Source organism: Centroberyx gerrardi, chromosome 3 (genome assembly GCF_048128805.1).
Source record: "Centroberyx gerrardi isolate f3 chromosome 3, fCenGer3.hap1.cur.20231027, whole genome shotgun sequence".
In the NCBI taxonomy this organism is placed as follows: Eukaryota; Metazoa; Chordata; class Actinopteri; order Beryciformes; family Berycidae; genus Centroberyx; species Centroberyx gerrardi.
Window position 1 is genome coordinate 29,867,594 of NC_135999.1, and position 21,688 is coordinate 29,889,281.

General features: G+C 42.3%; 1 protein-coding gene across 1 annotated transcript; it reads left to right on the forward strand.

The window, feature by feature from the left end:
- Nucleotides 1-1,429: 1,429 nt before the first annotated feature.
- b3gnt2a (UDP-GlcNAc:betaGal beta-1,3-N-acetylglucosaminyltransferase 2a) lies at nucleotides 1,430-9,311 on the forward strand. The gene is made up of 3 exons (XM_071917079.2): nucleotides 1,430-1,556; nucleotides 6,015-6,158; nucleotides 7,800-9,311. The coding sequence occupies exon 3, from the start codon at nucleotides 7,818-7,820 to the stop codon at nucleotides 9,021-9,023; it is 1,206 nt and encodes a 401-aa protein (XP_071773180.2). The 5' UTR covers nucleotides 1,430-1,556; nucleotides 6,015-6,158; nucleotides 7,800-7,817; the 3' UTR covers nucleotides 9,024-9,311.
- The last annotated feature ends 12,377 nt before the right edge of the window (nucleotides 9,312-21,688 follow it).

Here is a 21,688-nt window from a genome sequence, read left to right on the forward strand (position 1 = left end):
AATTACAATCATTTTTTGTAGGTTTAAATTTGACTCCAAACATAAAAGGCGTTTGTTAATTTTAACATACTAGGAGGGTTAAAAGAAAACATCAGATGTGATGTCATGAAAGGTTCCTGTTTGTTTGTTGATGTCACACCTGGCTGTCTGGTCTGGTCTGGTCTGGTCTGGTCTGGTCTGGTCTGATCTGATCTGGACCAAACCAGCAGAGCGACAGCAGATAGACCTCGGCGTCAGGTGGCCATCCACCAGATCTCACCAGGATATTTTTAGCCGTGAATCAGCGAGTGGATTTTCAGGATGAGATCAGGGGGAAGACCTGAGGGGTCAGAGGTCAAACAGCCCACTCTGACATCAGTCTGAGCCGGCTGTAATTATATGGCACCGGTCCAGCTGCACAGCAGCAGCTGGAGCAACTGGAGAGTTCATTTCTAAAAACATTTCTACATATCCGAAAAAAGGTCATTGTCTGAAATTCATCATTCAGTACCTCTTTTATATAATCGATCCAGTCTGAACAAGTGCTGTTAGTCAGCCAAAGAAGTAATTGATCTAGCGTCCTTTAAAATATAACAATTTGTTTTTAATTTTTGTTTAAACTTTTTCACTTTTTTCAAATGTTATTTATCTCATTTTGGAGTCTTTGGACCATCATTTAATGCCAAATTCAGTAGTGAAGGATCCATCGCCCCCGTGTCCCAGGTGAATGACATTAGATTTACTTGTTGTCATGGCAAAGGCTGATAAACTCCATTTTGTAGCTCTCATTCCTCAGGATTTTATATCACATACCCATGTGACCCAGATCAGAACTGAAAAAATGTGACTTCACCCTGATTAGAAAACATCAGATCTGAGTCACATGTGAGGGGAAAAATCTGAATTGTGACACTTTCAGCTGCAGCGTGAAGAAAGCCTGATGTTCTTTAACAATGAAAGTATATATAGTATCTCCATTTTAGAATATTATATGATGGGATGGGTGGAGTGTGTGTGTGTGTGTGTGTGTGTGTGTGTGTGTGTGTGTGTGTGTGTGGGGGGGGGGTGATCAAAAATCTGATTGGAATTTTTATCTATGCCTGCTGGTACATGATGAAGTCACAACTAAATATACACCTTTTTGGATTTTGATCTAAGAATACAAGAAAAAAAAAAGTATTGTGTGGGCATTTATTGTTAAATAAGTTTATAACGGATTATGAAATGTAAAATTAGCCAACAAGATGAAAAAGTCATTTTTCATGTCATTGTGACTTTAATCTCCAGCCTCAGACCGACCAGGCGGCCTCTCCAGTCAGACTGAGGGAGGAGGAGTCACCGCGCGCAAAATGCACAGAAGAAAAAAAAAAAAACTCCTGTCTTTCTCCCCTTCAGAGAAGAGGATGTGACTTGTGTTTCCTCTGATGTGCTGGAGTGAACCCGGGCTGCAGGCGGACAGAAGACCGATCAGAAGTCGGTCTTTACCCGGTAGATCTCACGGAGGATTACTGCGCGTCTCCACGTCTCCAAACAGCGCCAGGACCAGGACGCGTCGCCTGGAGGCTTTCTTTATCCAGGTAAAGACCTGCAGCCTGTTGCTCAGCACAGGACTTCACACTGGGTTTATCTTATCGAGGAGCCCCAACACAGACGGACACACAGCTGTTAGATAAACTGTCTGGGGAGATAACAGCAGGGGAGAAAGGGAAACTCGTGGTGAAACACAGTCAGCTTGTATATTCTCTCATTGTGCTAACGTCCAGTGAGGGAAATTACACTGAAATTAAATTATTCCTCTGCTGAATTTAAATTATTCCTCATTTTGTTGTTAACTCCTCAAGGACTCCTGGAAACTCAGACCTTACTTTGGGAACCAGCGGCTCAGCTGCAGGTTTGAGTTTAGTTGCTGACAGAAACCTAAACATGATCAAATATAGACAATTTATTCAAATGTAGGCTATTAAAGCTGATCACTCTAGGCCAGGGGCTATTTACAGCACTAACAACAACAAAGAAAACCCATTAATAATCATAGATTTTTTAAAAGAATGATATTAAACCATGGGAAAAATAGAAGTTGCCATAGGAATGTTATAGAATATTACAGTTATACCACAGGAGAAAAACGACCATAAAGAAGGATGAACTCACTGTAAACTCACTGTTTAATATGGAGATTAAACAGTTTCAAAACAAGGCTGAGACAAATGCAGCTCAACTCAGAAATACAGGTGCGACACCACATGTTTAAAACACTTGTGAATATGCAAAAACCTTTCCATTTTTATTCATATATCGTTATTTATAAATGAACACCCTTTTAGATATATTTGAATATTTTCACTGACTACCAGACACCCACTGTAAGTCACTGTAGGAATATTATTGGTGATATTATGGTGATTTTTCATTAGGGGGTCCTAACTGATCTGGTGTTTCTTAAACCTGTTTCTATGGCAGAGAAGTGTTTGTAATGTGTCAGAGTTGTGGTTAAGCGCAGCAGAAACAGTGAATGAACTCTGTGAGCTCTGTCGCTCATTATATGTACAAACCTGCCAACCTGACCCGACTTGCCCCCAGAGCTGTAAAATCAGCCTTATGGCATGCAGTAAATTAATCTTTACCTAAAATAAACTTTTATTTCCTCGGTCCTGTGCTGCTGCAGTTGTTCTGCCGCTGTGTGACAACTGGTTCACATCAGCAAGTCCATCCTGCAGCATGTCAACTGAGAGGTGGAGGAGGTTCATCCTAACACCTATGTTTATTACAGACATGACACACTAACAAGTAATTAGTCTTGGACCCAATCACTGCCATAGTACAGTACAGTAGAGATAGTACAGTCATAATCCTCCTCTTTGTGTGTGTGTGTGTGTGTGTGTGTGTGTGTTACCTGTAGTTTCCAGACCTATAGCCTATAAAAGCTTTGCAGTTGCATCACAAATCTCCCAAGCAGCCACCTGTGGCTCCATCATGGAGGAACAGTGGAGAACAGTCTGTTAGTGAATAAAGTGTAAATCTGTAGCAAGCAGCTAGAACCAGAGAGCAGCTGAGTCAGCTTGTTGTGGTGTGGCTGTAGATCCATTCAGTAACGTTCTCAGTAAAAGTGAATAGTGTGATAAGGTGGATTTGTTTCCAAATGTAGGTTACTGTGACATAGTAAACTGATACAGTAACAGTAAAGGTGTTAATAGCATACAAATATCAATATGTATATTGTATAAAGTAGCACAAAAAAAAAAATACAGCAAATATATGTGAAACTGAGGAAGCAGATGATGAGCAAATATGCATTGTAAGTCTACAAGAAACCATACGTATGTACAGAAAGGCTTGTGGTGTGTAGACTAGCATTCTAAGAAACTACACCTTATCAATGTATTCACTACCAATAGCATAATGTACTGAATGTGCCAGCATTACTTAGCTGTCCCTTTACAAAAACTCGACAACGGAGTAAGGAGATGTGTAAAGAAAAAGCAAAAACTCATTATCTATTCTCACTATCACTATATTATCAGAAAATGGAAGTACAGGGAAAGTATCATGTGCCGACTCCTGTGCAGGGAATGTGCTGAAAAATGTCACGAGGCTGGTGGGTGAAGTCAACTTAACTAAAGCAAACAAACTGTAGCCCAAAGCAAGCTAACACAGAGCAGTGCAGTCAGGCTGCTGCTCACCTGAGCTTCAGGTAACAGCTGAAGACTGTTGCATTAAGAACATTAAGGGAGTTCAGCTGCTCAACCTTCCCTCAGCTGTCAACTTTTCCTTGACTGAAGTGAAAAAATCTCCTTTAGTGCCGACCTCATCTTGCAGCTCTAGGAACTCTGTCATGTATTCTCATTTTTTCTGTTATGTAACGCACCTTCATACAAACAAAGCCCCAAGGTAAGTGGTTGGCTTAAGTGAGACATTTCATTAACACTTAATTTGTAGGAATTTAGCTGGCACTCGTATTCAAGGCAACTTTCAGTGAGTGCAACAGCAGAAGAAGCTTCAGTTCCTGGATCAGCAACATTACAAACAGCAGCAGGGGTTTGTGTGTACGTACTCACATACACATCCAAAGTACACAAGCCAGCTAGTGGATATAGGCGTCTCTGTTGATGAGAATTTGTAACCGCCTTGCTGCTGGAGCACGCTGGAGTGTGACATCATCAGGAGTTGACTGTGGTAGTGACATCATCAGCACGACAGGCTTTGTAGTCCGTTTTGGAAAAATCTTGATAAAAACTGTAGTATTTCATTTTAATGCCACCAGATCATTTGAAAGTAGGAGATAATGATCAATTTCACAGGGAACAGAGATGTAATCACATGTGTCATATGAAATATACAAACCATCCAATTCATTTTGATGACAGTTTTAAATGCAGACAGCAGGGGGCAGCATGACGACTTGTAGCCACTTAGCTAGCTAGCTCGCTAGAGTAAAGAATAATTTCAGGAGTGTGTTTTCCAGACATATGATTATGGAATATATTTCAGCAAAATAAAATAAAGAAGACGATATACAAAATTTGTCTACATGAACAAATAATGTGAAACAAACTGAGAATTTGCTCCGTACTTGACCGGTGAAACGGCCACAAGCGACAACCTTTGATAGAGCGAAGCAACACAAAGAGAAGGTCATGCTTGGTCTGCATGTGGTTCCTGTGTAAAAACACGTCAAGATGGCAGTTAGAGAGACTTTCCTGTAACTAAAAGCTCAGAGGTTTAAACCTCACAGCAGTCAACGTGTCCATCAACAGCCACATCCTCCCTACTGGAAATTCCAGTAATAGACCAGTAGAGAAATCCAGCTGGATCCAGTTGGTTCCACCAGATTATTCCAGTAGAAAATTCAACTGGTTTATAACTGGTATGGAACTGGTCCAGCTGGTTTATATAAAGAGATTTCTGGTTTTATATAAAGACATTTTAACATGTCTACTGGTGTTTACTGGTGTTAAATGGTGATACTGTGTTAAACTGGTCTCTGGTGGTTTCAAGCGATAGAAGCTATTAGTGCATACGTTGAACCAGTAGATCTACAGGTAGAGAATTGGTCCTAACCAGTTCAACTGGCCACTTGAATCCCACAGAAACCATTAGCACGTTAAACTGGTGGATCCACTGGGAGTAAAACGGTTTCTCTCTTGTGATCTGGTACCAGCTAAATCCAGTTGAAACCACTAGCGCTCTACTGGTAGGGAAACTGGACTGGGCCTGTAACATTACACCAATCCAGCTGAATCCAGTACAATCCATTACAATAGCAACTCATTCATTCAAGTAGAAACCAATAGACTTGCTCTACTGGAATCAAGTAGAATTTCCCTCAGGGCTATCAACATTTCCTTTGGCAAGACACTGAACCCCGTCCTGCTCAGTCCAGATGACAGCAGCTAAATGCCTACCATGGAAAGTCTAAATATAACTATATCTATATATATAGATATATGAATATATTTATATATAAGTGACTTCTTCATGCCGTGTCTCAGTTGAGACTCAACACACCGCCTGATATTTCTCTCTGAGTGTTTGCTCAGAGAGATTGGGCCAAAACAAAAGGCTGCACTTTGCTCTGCTGCTGCAAGTAGAGTCATGCTTTCCTCTGCTGTTCAGCTGGTTTATCACAGACAGCTATACTGTATTACATGCTGCCTGAACGCATGGACTGATAAAATGGTGAATGTATTTTTCTGCAGTACAGTCTACTGTAGAGTCTGTCTGCTGCATGTCTTGCATTATACATGAGGTCCTTTTGTCCCTGTACCACATATGTCAGTATGTACTTGTCTCTGTTGTCTCATGAAAACCTTGTAACTCCAATGTTGGTTATTTTCATGTTCTAACTTCAGAAGGATTACATGCTGCTGTATGGGTTGAGAAAATTCGGCTCTCTTGGGCTGATGAAATCTGTTCAAAACCCCATTGAATGAAAGCAAAAATGCATGGCGGTCAAGCTAAAAATGAGGCTGTTTTTCACAGTTCCTGAAAAGTTGACATCTCCAAAACTTTGACAGTGTGATTTTGTTTTAATCCAGATGGCTCCAGAAACTACTTCCTGTTTCCCCCCTCCCTGCTTCCTACTGGGGTCTTCCTCCAACATGCAGCTCGTCCATATGAGCTGAGCAGCGGTCCGGGTGTCCTGCAGACCCAACTGACCAATCAGCTCCCACCAATCACAGGTAATATTAAGAATATATACAGTATATATAGTGTACTGTAGTACAGTAAAACAGTAGTGTTTGTTTTAAGCTGCTCTGTAGCAGATGGGTGGAGTTAGCTGCATCAGGACAGTTCAGACTGTGCCCGCTCCCACAGCGCATGACGTGCTGCTCGTTCTGCATATGAGGACTGTGAGGAGGATTGTGGGAGTTGTGTGAAAATTTGTGCTAACGTGTAACTATTGATAGTCAAGGTAAAACTTTTCACAATAATAGAACTTTTACCTCTTTTTTTTACAAAACAAAATACTGCTCAATAAACAGCAGAAATGATTTGCATAAAATGATACAGTATAACAAGAAAGTTGTGGATTACCACTTTAAAAAATGTCTAAAAAATCTGTCACTCACTTATATGGAAAATCTCGCTCATCTGGCACCTAAATTGCCTAAAAAAAATTCTAAACCAAAGTCTGATTGGTGGTTCTCTCTCATGACAGATAAAACTAAAACTCTTTAGATATTTGATTTATTTCCCCTTATATTGTGATCTGAAGAAAAGCAGCGTTCCCTGGTTTCTGCTCCAGAGTTTTTCCTCTCTGTGTTTTATCAGCTGGACGTGCGTTTGATCGAAAGATAGGATGTACAACACTAAACGTTTCGCTGTAAGTCGTTAGACACTAAAGCTGTGGAGACTGAAGGTCCATCTTAACTAGCAGAGCGTAAAGGGAAAACTAACCAAAACAATCTCCTACAATAATGATTTCACCTTCTGTGGCCAATAAATTTCCTACCAAAATCACTTTCCTTTGCCCTAATTAATAGTTTAATAAGTGGTTTTAATTAATGGCCGAAGTTAATATTTGCTAACTTATAAGATAGCAAGAGAAAAAGAGGATAAACCTAGCTAATTTAACATCACCAAATGTCAACAAATAGGTGTGTTATCTAGTATAAAGTATAAGGATTAATTTGTGGTTCATCTCCCATATCTACTAAAACCACAGACATGAATGTATGTATACAACTAGATGTAACTACAGACAACAATAGTGACATCAAGTGGTGTAACTGTAAATTTCAGCAGGGTAAAAGCTATGTAGTCAGTTAAGTGAGTAAAACTAGTTGTAAAATGTTCTTTGAATTGCATTCCTGTGTTATGAACCTCATGCTCGATTTGAAAAAGCTGGTTTATTAATATCTATGTGCTCTTTTGTGTATGAGGTCAATACACAATGACACAAGCTGCTGCTGGTAAATTGGTATCATGTGCATGGCTGAATTGGAAATGTGTGATGCCTGTCTGTCATTGTTGAAGGAAGAGGGAGAGAGGAGGAGGAGGAGGGAGTAAGGAGGGGACGAGGAAAAATGTGCATAGGCCCATTCCTGGAGGATTAGGGATGAAAAAGCCGCCTGGTATGCAGCCGCTCTGAGCTCTGAAACCAAACAGGGGAAACCAAGACTGCCATTGACCTGCCTTAACAGATTCTCCTTTTCTTCTCCCTGCTTAAGGGTCTACCTCTCCATCTTTATGTTTCTGAATGTCCCTTTGTATCCTGGGTTTGTTGTAAGTCTGTTTGCCTCGGCCATGTTCCGGCAGATTTGGAGCCTCCTGTTTCTCGTAGATTTTCATTGATTTTGTATCTGTTCTCTGCTGTCTAGGGCCAGAGGGGAGGCAAGATGCCCGTGGGCCGCAGGAAAGCCAGGGTGCTCTGCGTGATGATGGTACTCAACATCTTCATCTGCATCCTGGTGGGCGTGTCGTGGAACCTGGGCCACGACAAGAGCGGCCGACGGAAGGTTCGAATCCCGTCCAAGAGGTTCTGGCGTCGGCAGATGCTGAGCGAGTCTTTCTGGAACAAGGAGCAGCAGCGCCTGGACTTCATTCACAACCCGCTCCTCAAGGCGGCGCTCTCCAACGACTCGCTCATCGACCTGCCGGATTGGCTGAACGACACCGGGCCTCTCAACCCCTGCGAGCCGGACTACAGAGTCTCCACGCAAATCTGGGACTACAACTCCCTGCCGCAGCGCTTCCAGGATTTCCTGTTGCACATGCGCTGCAGGAAATACCCCATGCGGATCAATCAGCTGCAGGTCTGTGACAAGAAACCCTTCCTGCTGCTGGCGATCAAGTCCCTCGCGCCGCACTTTGACCGCCGGCAGGCCATTCGCGAATCCTGGGGACGGGCGGGCGTCTTAGCCAATCGGACGGTGGCAACGGTGTTCCTGCTAGGCAACGCCACGTCTGCGGACCACTTCCCTGACCTGTCGGGGATGCTGGGCCACGAGGCGGAGCTTCACAGAGACCTCCTCCAGTGGGACTACAGGGACACCTTCTTCAACCTGACCCTGAAGGAGGTCCTCTTCCTGGAGTGGTTCAGCCGATACTGCCCCCGCGCCCGGTACATCCTCAAGGGCGACGACGATGTCTTCGTCAACACTCTGCGAATCATCGACTTCCTGGAAGGTCTGCCGCCAGTCAGGGCCAAGGATCTGTTCATCGGCGACGTCATCAGCAACGCCGGGCCGCACCGAGACCGCAAACTGAAGTACTTCATTCCAGAGAGCGTGTTCGTGGGGCGGTACCCGCCCTACGCAGGCGGCGGGGGATTCTTGTACGCCGGGGAGCTGGCGCTTCGCCTGTACAACGTTTCCCGGCAGGTGGCGCTGTACCCCATCGACGATGTCTACACAGGCATGTGTCTGAAGAAGCTGGGCCTGGTCCCCGACAAGCACAAGGGCTTCAGGACATTTGACATTGAGGAGAAGTACAGGGAAAACCCGTGCGTCTACAGGAGCTTGATGCTGGTGCACAGCCGCACGCCGCAGGAGATGCTGAGGATCTGGTCCTGGCTCGTCCGTCCAGAGCTGGAGTGTCAGTGAGCGTCCCTAAAATCTTAGCAAAATCTGTGGGGTTTTGTTCAGAAGTAATTAAAATCATTCATCAAAAGTGTTTTCCTTTCTGTAAGATGTATTAGTTCATATTCTGTGTAAGACAGTGTTCGGTGAATATGTGCTCTGCAACCTTTAAATCTGCTGTATACGGGCAAGCACAATCCCTCATATCATCGTCAGGTGAAAATCTTGTAAACTTTTCATGTTTGAAGATAAATTCAAGGATTACAGGATCCTCTGTGCGTTGAGAAAATGGGTTTATGAAACTCAAAAATACATGGTGGTCAATCTGAAAACAAGGCTGTTTTTCTTGACTGTTTTTTTTTTTGTTATTAAATTTTTAAAAAAAAAATTTTTTTTAATTTTTTAATTTTTTATTATTACCTTTTAGTTATAAAACATCCAAAGGCCCATGGTAAATGCACATATTTAGAACAACCAAAATAAACATTTAGCAATTATAGCAATACAACCAGATCATCACCGTGTCCCAGCAATGCTATGAGTGAAAAAGCGGTCCCATGACCTCTTAAAGGGGGGGTATCCTAGGATGTGGCAATTCTTAGTATTTATTGTGATTTCGGTTCTTGGAGGTGTGAAGTAATCACAGTAAAAAAAATGGAATCATGTTACTATGCTGTTTCCCCACAGTCACCAACTATAAGACACGCCCCCTTGCACAAGCCAGTCAGATTTTGCTCCAGTTTCTATGTAGACGCTGGACTGTCTGAAATTAACCAATCAGCGCAAAGAGGAGGGTGGGCCTTCCAGAATGGCCAGCCAATCAGAGCAGTAGCTCATTAGCATATGAAGGTGCTTATGTAAAACAACCTTTTTTCTTGTAGGTGGGAAACAAACACTGGGAAGTGAATAGCTAAAGATATAACTAAACGATTTTTACTGAAAAAAACTTAACAGATGTATTTTATAGACACCAGGTAATTATATAAAAATGCTGAAAAAGCAAATGATACCCCTCCTTTAAAGTTCGCACCTTCATCATTGACTCTAGCTAACGTGTTCATATAATACTATTTCTAACATAGATTCTATCCTTTTTTTAAGATCTGGAGAGGATGTACTTTTCCATAATCTGAGGATCATTCGGGCAGCCGTGATAAGCCCTACATTTATCACTGCAAAGTCATATTTTGATATATTGGGCAATTCTGTTTGGTCCAGGCTGTTTTTCTTGACTGTTGACATTTTGGAGAAGCAAGGTTTTCCCCGGACAGTGATGACACGAAGGATTAAATCTCAGTACGAGCAGAATGTAAACTGCAGGAATACTCGTTCTCTTTTTTCACTGAAATGAGACAATTATTTATTAAACTGTTTGATGTTTGAAATTGCTAAATGCTCCGTCAGTGTTCGGCTGTTCCTTTGTCTGTTGCGTTCACTACTCCTCAGTGTCTGACAGTAGGAGACTGTGGTTTTACTGGGCAGGTGTGAATGTGTGTGACTGTGAATGTGAAGCAGGATGTTGCCTGAAGAAGAGCCTGGTGCTCAGCGAACCCTCTCTGGATAAATAAAGGTTAAAAAACACAGATATTAAGAAATCTTCCAAACAAACCAACTGACGAAGGATGATAGCAGCCGTTTAGCTGCTTCAGGAAACGATGATAACTGTTCAGTAAACTTGAAGCTCTTAATATTGGTCACGGTATATTTTCTCGTTTATAAAAAGACTCAATCTCCTCAGTATTTTTGTCTTTTGTTGGGAGAGCAGACTGACTAAAATCCTAGATCAGTGGTTCCCAATGTGGGGTCCGGAGATCCCCAAGGGTCCTCGAGGGAATTCCCGGGGGTCCCCAGAAAAATAGTAATAGTTTTCATTCAATAATTTAAATAATGTATTGGCTCACTCCCTAGAAGCTAGCACAATGAGAGTATGTATAAGGATGGCTATCACTTCACCTATAGTATATACAGTTATGTAATTTGTACCAAGTCATATCTAACAACAGATAGGGGTTCTATAGGGCAAAATTGTATATCTTATTAAATTCGTGGTCTAATGTGGATCTATTTCAAGGGTCGTTGATATGAAAAATGTTGGGAACCCCTATCCTGGATCCCCAACATTATAAGCAATGGATAGCAGGGAGTGCAAGGGTCAAAGCCAGGCTAGAAGAAAAGGCCAGGAAAGGAAATAAGAGATGAGGAGAGAGGTAGTGAGGAGTTTTTTCCTTCGAGACAAAAGTACATTTGAGCCAGTAAAGGAGGAAGATATGAGTTAGGGGGATGTGATTCAGAGGAGAGGGGGATGATCAGTATTCCTTGAAGTGTTTTCAGATTAGAAGTGTTTCTACAGGAGGAGGCAACAGATCGGTCTCTTGGTTTTTATCATCGAACTTCCAAGAGATGCTGTAATGTCTTCTGCTCCACTGTATCAGCTGTTTCATTATTGTCTCACACCGAGGTACCGATGTCACTGCGTTTACTCAGCACTGATGATGTGACATTGTGTTGTATTCATTCACATTTTAGCCATTTAACTGATGCTCCAATACAATGAACAAGCAGGTAGACCCACTGAGCAGCTTTATACTGATTAGCCGTTTAAAAGACGTCTAAATGGTTATAGACGTCCAGGCTGAAATTAAGCTATTTAGGGTTTGAAAGTGAAAGTTTAGCTTAGTAGAGATGGACTTCCATATTTCATATTCCATATTCCATCATTTTATATTCCATATTTTTGGTATTTACAGCTGTTAATGCATTGTTTAAACATGTAATAATGTATTTACTGCTTGGTCTAAAACTGAGCTATACATTAGGGATGGGACAGTCTAATTATCTCACGATACGATTCGATACGCGATATGAGGTTCAGGATTCAGTACAGACACGATACGATGTGATCAATAAAAGTTCAGTGACAACAAAGTCTGACTGTGCAGAATTCTGTTTATTTCTGAGACACAAATCTTTCTCGCGATGCCATTGGCTGCTAGAATGTAAACAACAATTTAAAAATGTCATTATAAAGTGACAGTAATATAATTTGGATGGAGAGCTTGTGAAACTGTGATGGTGAAGAGTCTCATTAGTGATTACTACAGCAGAATAACATGGAGCTGATATCACCATTCATGTTCCTGACACAACATATGGATTGACACATTTTTTGTATCGCGATACATTGAATTTCGATGCATCGTCCCAGTCCTAGTACACATAGCCAAAAAGATCCTTGACCACTATATGAGAGCTGCAACACTGAAATGGTAATGCTCAGTGGGGGTTCAGTGTCTGGCTCGTGGGTGCTTCAGCAGGACGCATGACTGCTGTTGATGGACACAAACTGGCTTTTGCAGTGTCTGTTCACTCTGTCCTGCCTGTCAGATTGACAGCTGCCAGTCCGTCCCACCTGTGAGCCAGAAACACACACACACACACACACACATACACTGGCTGTTGCGGGGATTGAACCTGTGACCTTTCAGCTACAGGACAAACTCTCAAACCAGCAGGGCCGAGGCCTCGATGGATTCAGTTCAGATGCCTCAACATGACGTGACGTTCCTCCGCTCCTGATTAGGAATATGTTTGTGTGCTCGCTAACTCCCTGAGACGAAGCCAAGATAGATTTTCTGAGATTTTCTTAAAGTCGAGATGAAACGGCATTTCGAGAGTATCTAACTTCTGTATCGTGACGTATTTCCGAGTGAAACAGGAAAGACAGGCGGGACATAACGTTGGGAGGAATTTGATTTGAACGTTGAAAAGTGGGCGTGTCAAAACACCCGAAGACACACCGAATACCATGCTGTTGCTAGCTAGCTAACTAATGAATCTTAGCTCTGTGCGCTAAAAGTTGAAGATTGATTGATGGGTGGATGTCATGATATTATTGGTTGAAATTGGTTGGTTCATGCTTACGTAAGCACACGGCATATTTTGTTTTACAGGAAGAAAACATGATTGAATTTTGATATAAGAATACAAAGAAATTGATTTTTGGTATTTTTTTTGGCATATATTGTTAAATAGGTGCACAATATGACCGGGGATGTGATCTAAAAGGGTTAAAAAGGCATTTTTCATTTCATCTCGACTTTAACTTAAAATCGTGCATTTTGTGATTATGAAATACTCTGCGTACATTACACGAGTTGAGGTATTACTGCTGTAATAGTGTGTGTGTGTGTGCGTGTGCATGCATGTGTGTGTATTTGATGTGTGTGACCATGTGTGTCTGAATTTCAACTATAGCACTAAAGTGAGTCTGGCTCTCTCCTGTCCTTCAGCAGGGTCGACACGTTTTCCTCTCGAGTAAAGAGTTGAGAATGTGTCCCACTTCCTTGCTCATTGTCTGTTGTTTCTTATTTCCCATGAGATTAATAAAATGTATTTCCTGTAATAAAATGAATAGCTGAATGAATAACTAGTTAGCTAAAAGGAGCCGACCTAATATCTACTGGACTGACTGTGTTTCTCTACAAAGAGTTTCACTAGCAGTAAGCAGCTGGAAACTGAACCTGACAAATTAAATATCTGCCATTATTACCAGGTATCTAAAACATTTCCAGACATAAAGGCTCACCTTTATATTCAATTTTCAGTTAAAATGTTAATATTTTCATTTAGTGTTGAACTTGAAACTTGAATTTTAACAAATTATTATTATCATCCTCTGGCTTCTGGCTTCAGTGGGGAGTTTTCAGTGGCTGCAACAAGAAGTCAAAACATAAGCTACTTTAATTTAAAATGAAGTAAATAACTTCAAAACACAAAACATTCAAAACAGTACAGGTACACAAACATCTACTCAATTACAGTAACGAGAGTAAATGTACTCCGTTACTTCTATCTTTGTAAACTTGGAGGAAAATGGTACTGCAGTGTAAAGACTGCATGCAAAACACAACAGCGCCCTCTGCTGGTCGGACTGGTGAACTAACAGCCACTAAAACCGAAGTCAATCAGCTAATTGATGAGTTTCAGCTGCTGAAACAGGAAGAGCAAACAGCGGTTAAACAGAAGCTGAGAGGCTTAGCTGGATTTTGTTGTTCACATATTCAAATATCTGAACGGAAAAAGTGTCGGTAAAATGCCACGAAATGTCTTCAGATTGAAAACCGTGCTCATATTTCTACTGATGTTTGGTATATTTTGGAAAAACAGCCGCTCACAGGTGAGCTGCGATCCGCCGTGTGACATCTCGCTGGTCCATGTTAATATTTTAATGTAGTGTAACTGTGTGTGTGTGTGTGTGTGTGTGTGTGTGTGTGTGTGTGTGTGTGTGTGTGTGTGTGTGTGTGTGTGTGTGTGTGTGTGTGTGTGTGTGTGTTGCTTTGTTGTGTCCATACAGGTGGATAGAAGTGAAGCTCACGAGCCGCCAGGTGAGAATCACAACGTTTTGTGTCTCCAAAAAGTCATATTTTTTATTATATGAGGGGAAACTGTCTGACTTTCCTATTCATCACCATGCAATCTTGACATGTAACAGTGAGTTTTGAAGAGTTTTTTGGGTCTGAGCAGTGACGTAGTGGTAAATGAAAAGGTGGTAAACAGTGACCTCCAATAACAACCACCACTATCAGTAAAATAAATTAAAATTTACAGAAAAGCATTACTGAAAGCCCTTAAACCCCCATGTCATCCATGTCATTTACATCAGTTTGATGCAACTTATTATGATGTTTACCATGAATTTGGGTAATAAATCCTGATGTCAGGCTTTCAAATGTGAGTAATCTGTCTTCCACACATTAAAAGGAGACTTTACCCTCCAGTATATCCCTAGTTATGAAATTTACTCAGTACATAAAGGACAAAATAAAGATGTAATTCAAACTAAAGACAGTTCCAAATATTTCCAAATACTTTGTTTTTATTCTTCACCTAAGTGTGCAATACGTTTTCCTTTTTTTGCATGTTTTTATCAATCTTTCTTAGCATCTTGATGTTTATAGCCAAGTAGCACTGGAGTCCATCATTTGTTTTATTGATCAGCCTAAACTGGTGGATAATTTCTATTCCACAAGTAAAAAGGTTGGTTAACTTTAGGTGACTTTACTCTCCTCCTTCCCCAAAGCATCAGATCAGTCAAAAATGTTAAAACTCGTCTTAAAACCAGTTTGTATTCACTGGCTTTTTAACTGACATGTTCTGTTATGCTCTACTGCTTATCTCTCTTATATCCTGTTTTTAACCACGCTTTATTATTATTATTATCTTAGTTTTTCTGTTGGTGCTTCATGCTCTGCCTCTTTTCCCCGGTTTGTTTTAAAGCACTCTGGTTCACACTGGTTTTGAGTTTTTAAAGCGCTCTATAATTAAAGAGTAACTAAACCCCAAACTCAAATCTGTGTAAATCCTGACATCTACTGGTCAGAAGCATGCTACTGAAACTGCCATCTGCTATTGGCTGATCTTTGGTGCATTTAACCAGTAGATGTCAGGCTTTCCACAGGTGTGGTTTGGGGTTTGTTACTCTGTAAAGTTTCCCCTCAGACAGAGCGGGTGCAGAGGGCGGCGGTGGCGCCTTCTTCGCTCTGCGGAGCTGCCACCAGCTGCTGCGGGGCGACAGCGGCGAGTTCTTCTCCCCGGACTACCTGTGCTCCAGCCCGCCGCTGTGGTGCAACTGGACCGTGCACGTGGACCCCGGGCAGCGGGTGCGTCTGTACCTGGAGGACTTGACCCCGGACGACGCCTGCCACCTGAAGCGGGACCAGATCCACGTGGACGAGCCGGCGGGCCGCTCCGGGGGCCACCGGGTCCTGCAGAGGTGCTGGAGGGAGGCCAAGTTCATCTCCGCCTCCGACACCCTGTACGTGGTTCTGCTGATCGCCGGCCGGCCCGGCCCGCCGTACCGCGGCTTCTACGGCCGCTACCAGGCCTTCGGACCGCCGGTGGCGTACAACCCGCAGGACGGCTTCACGGAGCGGGACGGGAAGATGTGGGCAGAGCCCGCAGTGACGGAGCCGCCTCCTGCTCAGAGGGGCTTCACCGAATTTGCACCCATGATGGATGGTGAAGCGATGGAGGCGGTTTTACTAGAGCGGCCCACGCCTCCATCTTCTGCAAATTACGACCTAATGTATGATTATTACGACCAGCCTTCCATCATGGCCGCCGAGCTGCCGGGGGAGGAGGAGGAGCCGATGGGAGCGGACGCAGGTGTGAGGTTTGAGGAGGAAGGCGGTCAGGTGGGTGAAACCGTCCGGCGGCCTTTGAGTCGAATCAAACCCGTAACTCTGACAGTGTTACTGCCTTGCTCTGCCCACTGAGCTCCTATAGACAGGTGCCAATAACTAAATGACAGGTGTTCTGTTATCTGATTGGTCAGTTATGCATGCATTCTGCACAGCTAAATGCATAAAGTAGGGTGATCAGATGTCCCTGTTTTCCAGAAATGTCCCCAGATGTCCCCCTCTCTGGACAGCAGGACTGTTACCAGGGGACGTCCGGGGTCATTTTAATCCCATCTGGATTGACATCTGGTGTGCCATATAACCAGGGACGGGTAGAGCAGCATCACTTTAGATTGATTAGATCAAATATTGATCTCCATGGGGAAGTTAGGTTGTTGCAGCAGCAAAAAAAAATAGCAAAAGGAAAAATAAGGTATAAAAACACAAATAGAACTTAATTTAAGCAATAAAAGGAAGAGAGAGCATGGTTTTGGGGACAGATGTTTTGCATGTTCTGATGTGCTGTCAGGTATTGATCTGATCTTACATTAAAATGATGCAATCGTAAGTCAACCTCAGCACCAAATCTCACACATCCAGTGTCATTTGTATCGGTTTAACTTTTTGTTCTTCTCTGCTAGTAAATACCAGAAACCGTTCTGAAACTGCAACTCTTCCATCTTGGTTCAGGTGGGTGAAAGCCTCCATCAGAACGGCAGCGGCGTCTCCCGGGTCACGGCGTCGCCCGTGGTGCCGCCGTCCACCCAGGGGACGTCACGGTCAGAACGAGGTGCCTCCTCAGGACATCCTGACCTGGCAGCCCACCCTCCGTCTTCACACCGGCAGCATGATGGATCGGACCCAGACCCAGACCCGGACCCAGACCCAGACCCAGACCCAGACCCGAACCTGAGGCCGTCACCTCGCTCTCCCACAGCAACACAACAACCTGAAACCTCTGACAACAAAACACAGAGCCAATCAGAGGTAGAACTGTGCTGATATGAACATTTCATCGTACCATTATCTATCTCGATTTATACAATATTATCTCGATATACAACATTAGCTTGATAATGATTAATAAGATGAAAACCTTAAAAACAGTACTGTAATATATGCTTCACTTACTTAAACTAATTTATCAAATCAATCACAAGACATTTGTCTTTTTTTAAACATGTTTTAATGTTTAAGACTGTAGAACATATGTGAAATATTTCTGTAAAATATTTGACTTTTTTCTTAAACACAATTGCTATTTTAGTATTTTATACCCATTTTAGAGCATTTTAAAAACTGTATGGGTAGTTTTAACTAACTTTAAAAATCCAAATCAGCATCTAAAACAAATGAAGACAAATACTGATAAAGGGCTGTATAAATAAAGTTGACTTGATTTGAAATGAGTCTCAGGACAAAGAGCTGCTGGCCTGCATCCACTTTAACTCAGTCAGTAACATGAATATAAGTTTATTAGAGGTGTTTCAGTTTGTTATTCAGCCTCCCAACAAGTCAGCGGTCATCCTGGTGGTGAAGTTAATAAAAATATTAGGGCCGGTGTCGTAACTGTTATTGTTTTTACTGCGATAATACACTAATACCAGTTATTGTCCCCAGTCAGAGGTGGAGTCGCCTGCTAAGGCTTCAGAGCAGGACGGAGAAGGTGAGACCGGGTCAAAGGTCAGCGAGGCCTCAGAGCAGCGACCTCCTCCCTCTGCTGAGCCGGAGCAGACTCATCCTCAGCCCAACATGGTGGAGCCGCTGTCCGACCACAGAGGGGCCGGTGGGTAGATACTGAACCTTTGAGTCTCCCTGTTGCCATGAATAAACCAGTTAACAGAATATTCCCACTGGGGCTGGGCGATGTGGAAAAAAATAATATCATGGTGATCCTAAGAAATTATTTTGATATCAATACATATATCTGCTAAGTTCATCACATTGAACTGTATATAAACTGTATATAAATTACAAAAAACGCTTGTACTGATGTGGATTTGATTCCCACTGAGATTATTACTATTACTGTTATTACTATTGCATTAAAATTATGTAATGGTAAGTCAGCTTCAGTCACACATCACACACACCCAGTGCCATTTTTGTGTTGTATCTGTTACTTTGACTTTGTGTTCTTCTCCGGCAGTAAACACCAGAAACAATTCTGAAAGTCCACATCTGCCTGGCGGTGAGTATTTCACTCAACTCAAAAACACATATTGGTTGAACTCTAGTGTACACTGTGTGGTGTGTGTTTACACCACTGTACTGGTGATGCTTTGTTTTGATGCTTTTACACCACTGTACTGGTGATGCTTTGTTTTGATGCTTTTACACCACTGGTGATGCTTTGTTCTGATGCTTTTACACCACTGCACTGGTGATGCTTTGTTTTGATGCTTTTACACCACTGTACTGGTGATGCTTTGTTTTGATGCTTTTACATCACAGTACTGGTGATGCTTTGTTTTGATGCTTTTACATCACAGTACTGGTGATGCTTTGTTTTAGATAGATAGATAGATAGATAGATAGATAGATAGATAGATAAATACTTTATTGATCCCCTTGGGGAAATTCAGGTGTCCAGAAGCTCACACAATCTGTATTAACATATAACTATAGATTAGAGACAATACACAATAAAAGAAGGTAATGCAGCATGCACAGGGTTAAAAACCCAAATTACTTAAAAGCAAAGAGTCATATAAATACATAAATAAATACATAAATGAATGAATGAATGAATGAATAAAAGGTGCCAATAAAAAGTACCACATAGTCCTTGAGGATTGGAGTCCAGCAGCCAAGGCCATGAGCCCCCTGCCATTGACTGAGGTGTTGTAAAGTCTGATGGCTGTGGGGACAAAGGATCTCCTGAACCGTTTTGATGCTTTTACACCACAGTACTGGTAACACTTTGTTTTACATGACAGATCACCTGTTTGAAGTGGCTGTTGAGGTGAAGTTCCCTCAGGACTTTAAGGAGCCGTGGGACAACCTGGCCAGATCTCTGCTGATGTCAGTGAAGACGCTGGTATGTTGACAAGACGCATTACTGCTGCTTCTACTTCTACAAACGGCGTTACATAGTGTTTAATGAAACCACAAGCCAACATTAAAGGTGCTACACAGGTATCATTTTAACATCAGTAAATTACACACCATCAGTGACATCAGTGGTGGCTACTACTCTGCATCCTCCATTGTTTCTCCACCTGGTGGATCTGGAGGGAAATCTGCTGGATCGCTTTACGGCACAAAACAGGAAGAGGTTCTGTTCTTCCAGAGCAAACGGAGCTAAAGCTGAAAGAGTTTCTGGCAGCAGATGGTGGAAGGAGGGAAAGGAAGATGGAGAAATCACTTCCAACATGTTGATCCTCTTCAGGGAGGGGGAGGGGGAGCAGGAAGCAACGGGGCTGATGGGAAATGTAGTCTTAATGTGGATAAACACTAGAACTAACAATACTACTGGAGTGAGATAGAGGAGAACAAACATCTCCAACATGGACTCACTGGTTTATAGTCATTATAGCAAGGGATCATAATTAATTGATGTTTAGAAATGGTACATGTACACCTTTTTAAGCAAAAAGATGTATCTGATTTGAGGGAATTTCTGTGTTGGAGGTAACAAAGTACTGTCTCTCTGACATCTTTATTTCATTAACTTGATATCCTTCTGTTTTCATATTAACAGGCTAAAACATATTCCAATTATATAAATATATTAAATATTATATATATATATAAGTATCACAGTTAATTTGACAGTGATATATTGAGGTTTATGCTACACGCAGCACCTTAAATTAAAATGAGCTGAAGCAACAAGAACAAAATCACTCACCAGTCTATTTGGTTTGTTTCTGTAGATTAACGAGCAGCTGGAAGTTCTGCATACACCAAAATCCATGTCCTCCAAAAGAATAAAAAGGTTTGTATAAAGCATCAGAATATCTGAAATACAAAGTGTTTGTTTGTAGAGTTTAGAGTTTATTTCTCTTCTTACTTTCACTGCGACTGAATTCTGTAGCGTCTAACATCGATAAAATCATGTGATCAAGAATAGCACAATGACAGTTTTAAAACGTTTAATTCACACACTGAGTATGTGTACACACACACTAATAATTCGATCTTAACTTGATTGAGGCAATACTCTGATTATTTAACTTATCATGTAAACGCCTTTATCTGATCGTCTTCATCAGAGTAACAGAACCTGGTTAACAGCTAGATTTGTGCTCAGTCTTTCCGTTTATTAAGGCATGTAAACACCTTAGTCGGATTTTTTAGGCTTTTTCAAACTGTGCAGGTCAAAGGTCACCAGCCGCAGTGACCTGGATGTTGAATTTATAGACAACATGATGCAGTGCAGTAGAGTAACAAGTGGTACAACGATTATTAAAAGAATCCATGTAAACCGGGTTATTAGAGAAATTGCGTTACTTCAAACCTAAATGTTGTGAAGTAGTGAAATATTCCCTTAAGATGTTTACTCCCTGTAATAGTAGTATTAGTGTGCATGTAAACGTACTCAAACACTGATGCCAGATGCCCCCCTCCTCCACACACACACCTCAAAACACCCATCCTTCCTCACTGATGAAACAAACCGTGCAGTAACCTGCTGCTGGCTGTGTGCAGGCTGAGTGCAGGAGTGCTGTACATCCTGTGGCTGCAGATCAGACAGGGGCCCGGCGGCCCCCAGGTGCACAGGGCCGTCCACGCCGCGCTGCAGGGGCTCATCGCCACTGCCGTCAGGAAGGCCGTCATCGTCTCCGTGTCGACGGCAGGTACAGCGGAGCTCAGGCGGGCTTTCTCCTGCGGTCCGAACCGGAGGGGAAACCTTTACTTTGGTGCATTTTTATATTTGGTTTGGTTTGGTTCACACTGTGTTTGTAGCTTATAGTTTTCCTCCTTTAGTTGTCCAGGTAAGAACGATGCCAGTTAAACCTGCAGTAAGTGATATCAGACCTTATAACCAGTCCTGAACCTAATGTGTGCTATATGGACATTTCATTGAGACATAATAATATAAATCAATATCCAGCTGTGTTGCTGTTTTCACCTCTTTTCTAAAGCTTGTAGTCAAAATCAGCCCCGGAACAAAGCTCCTCCCTTCAGCAGCTTTTAATTGTTTGTCTCCTCCCTCACTGTTTAAAAGCGGCGCTCTCCCCCTCCCATTCCTGAAAAAAACGGAATCGATGAAGCGAGTGAGTAAAGTTGTTAAACTAGTAAACTTGTAACCTTCAGCAGGAGAACAATGTGTCAAAGTGAGCCTGGTACCCGGTGAGACTTCTCCATAGGTACGGTTAGCTTACCCGTTAGCCTTTATGCAGGCTGCTTTGCTAGGTTTGTTCTTAGTAGGCCTCCATAGTGCAGTGGCTTTGCTGTGCTTTAGTTACAGGTGTGTTGCGGTTTCTGCCCCCCTCTAGTGGTCAGAAAAATTCTTTGCAGCTTTAAACTCTGGTGGCACCAAATAACGGCACAGAGATGCCTGAA

What these genes read in the sequence shown, in the direction of transcription:
- b3gnt2a (XM_071917079.2), top strand. Translation starts at nt 7,818, where the DNA reads ATGCCCGTGGGCCGCAGGAAAGCCAGGGTGCTCTGCGTGATGATGGTA.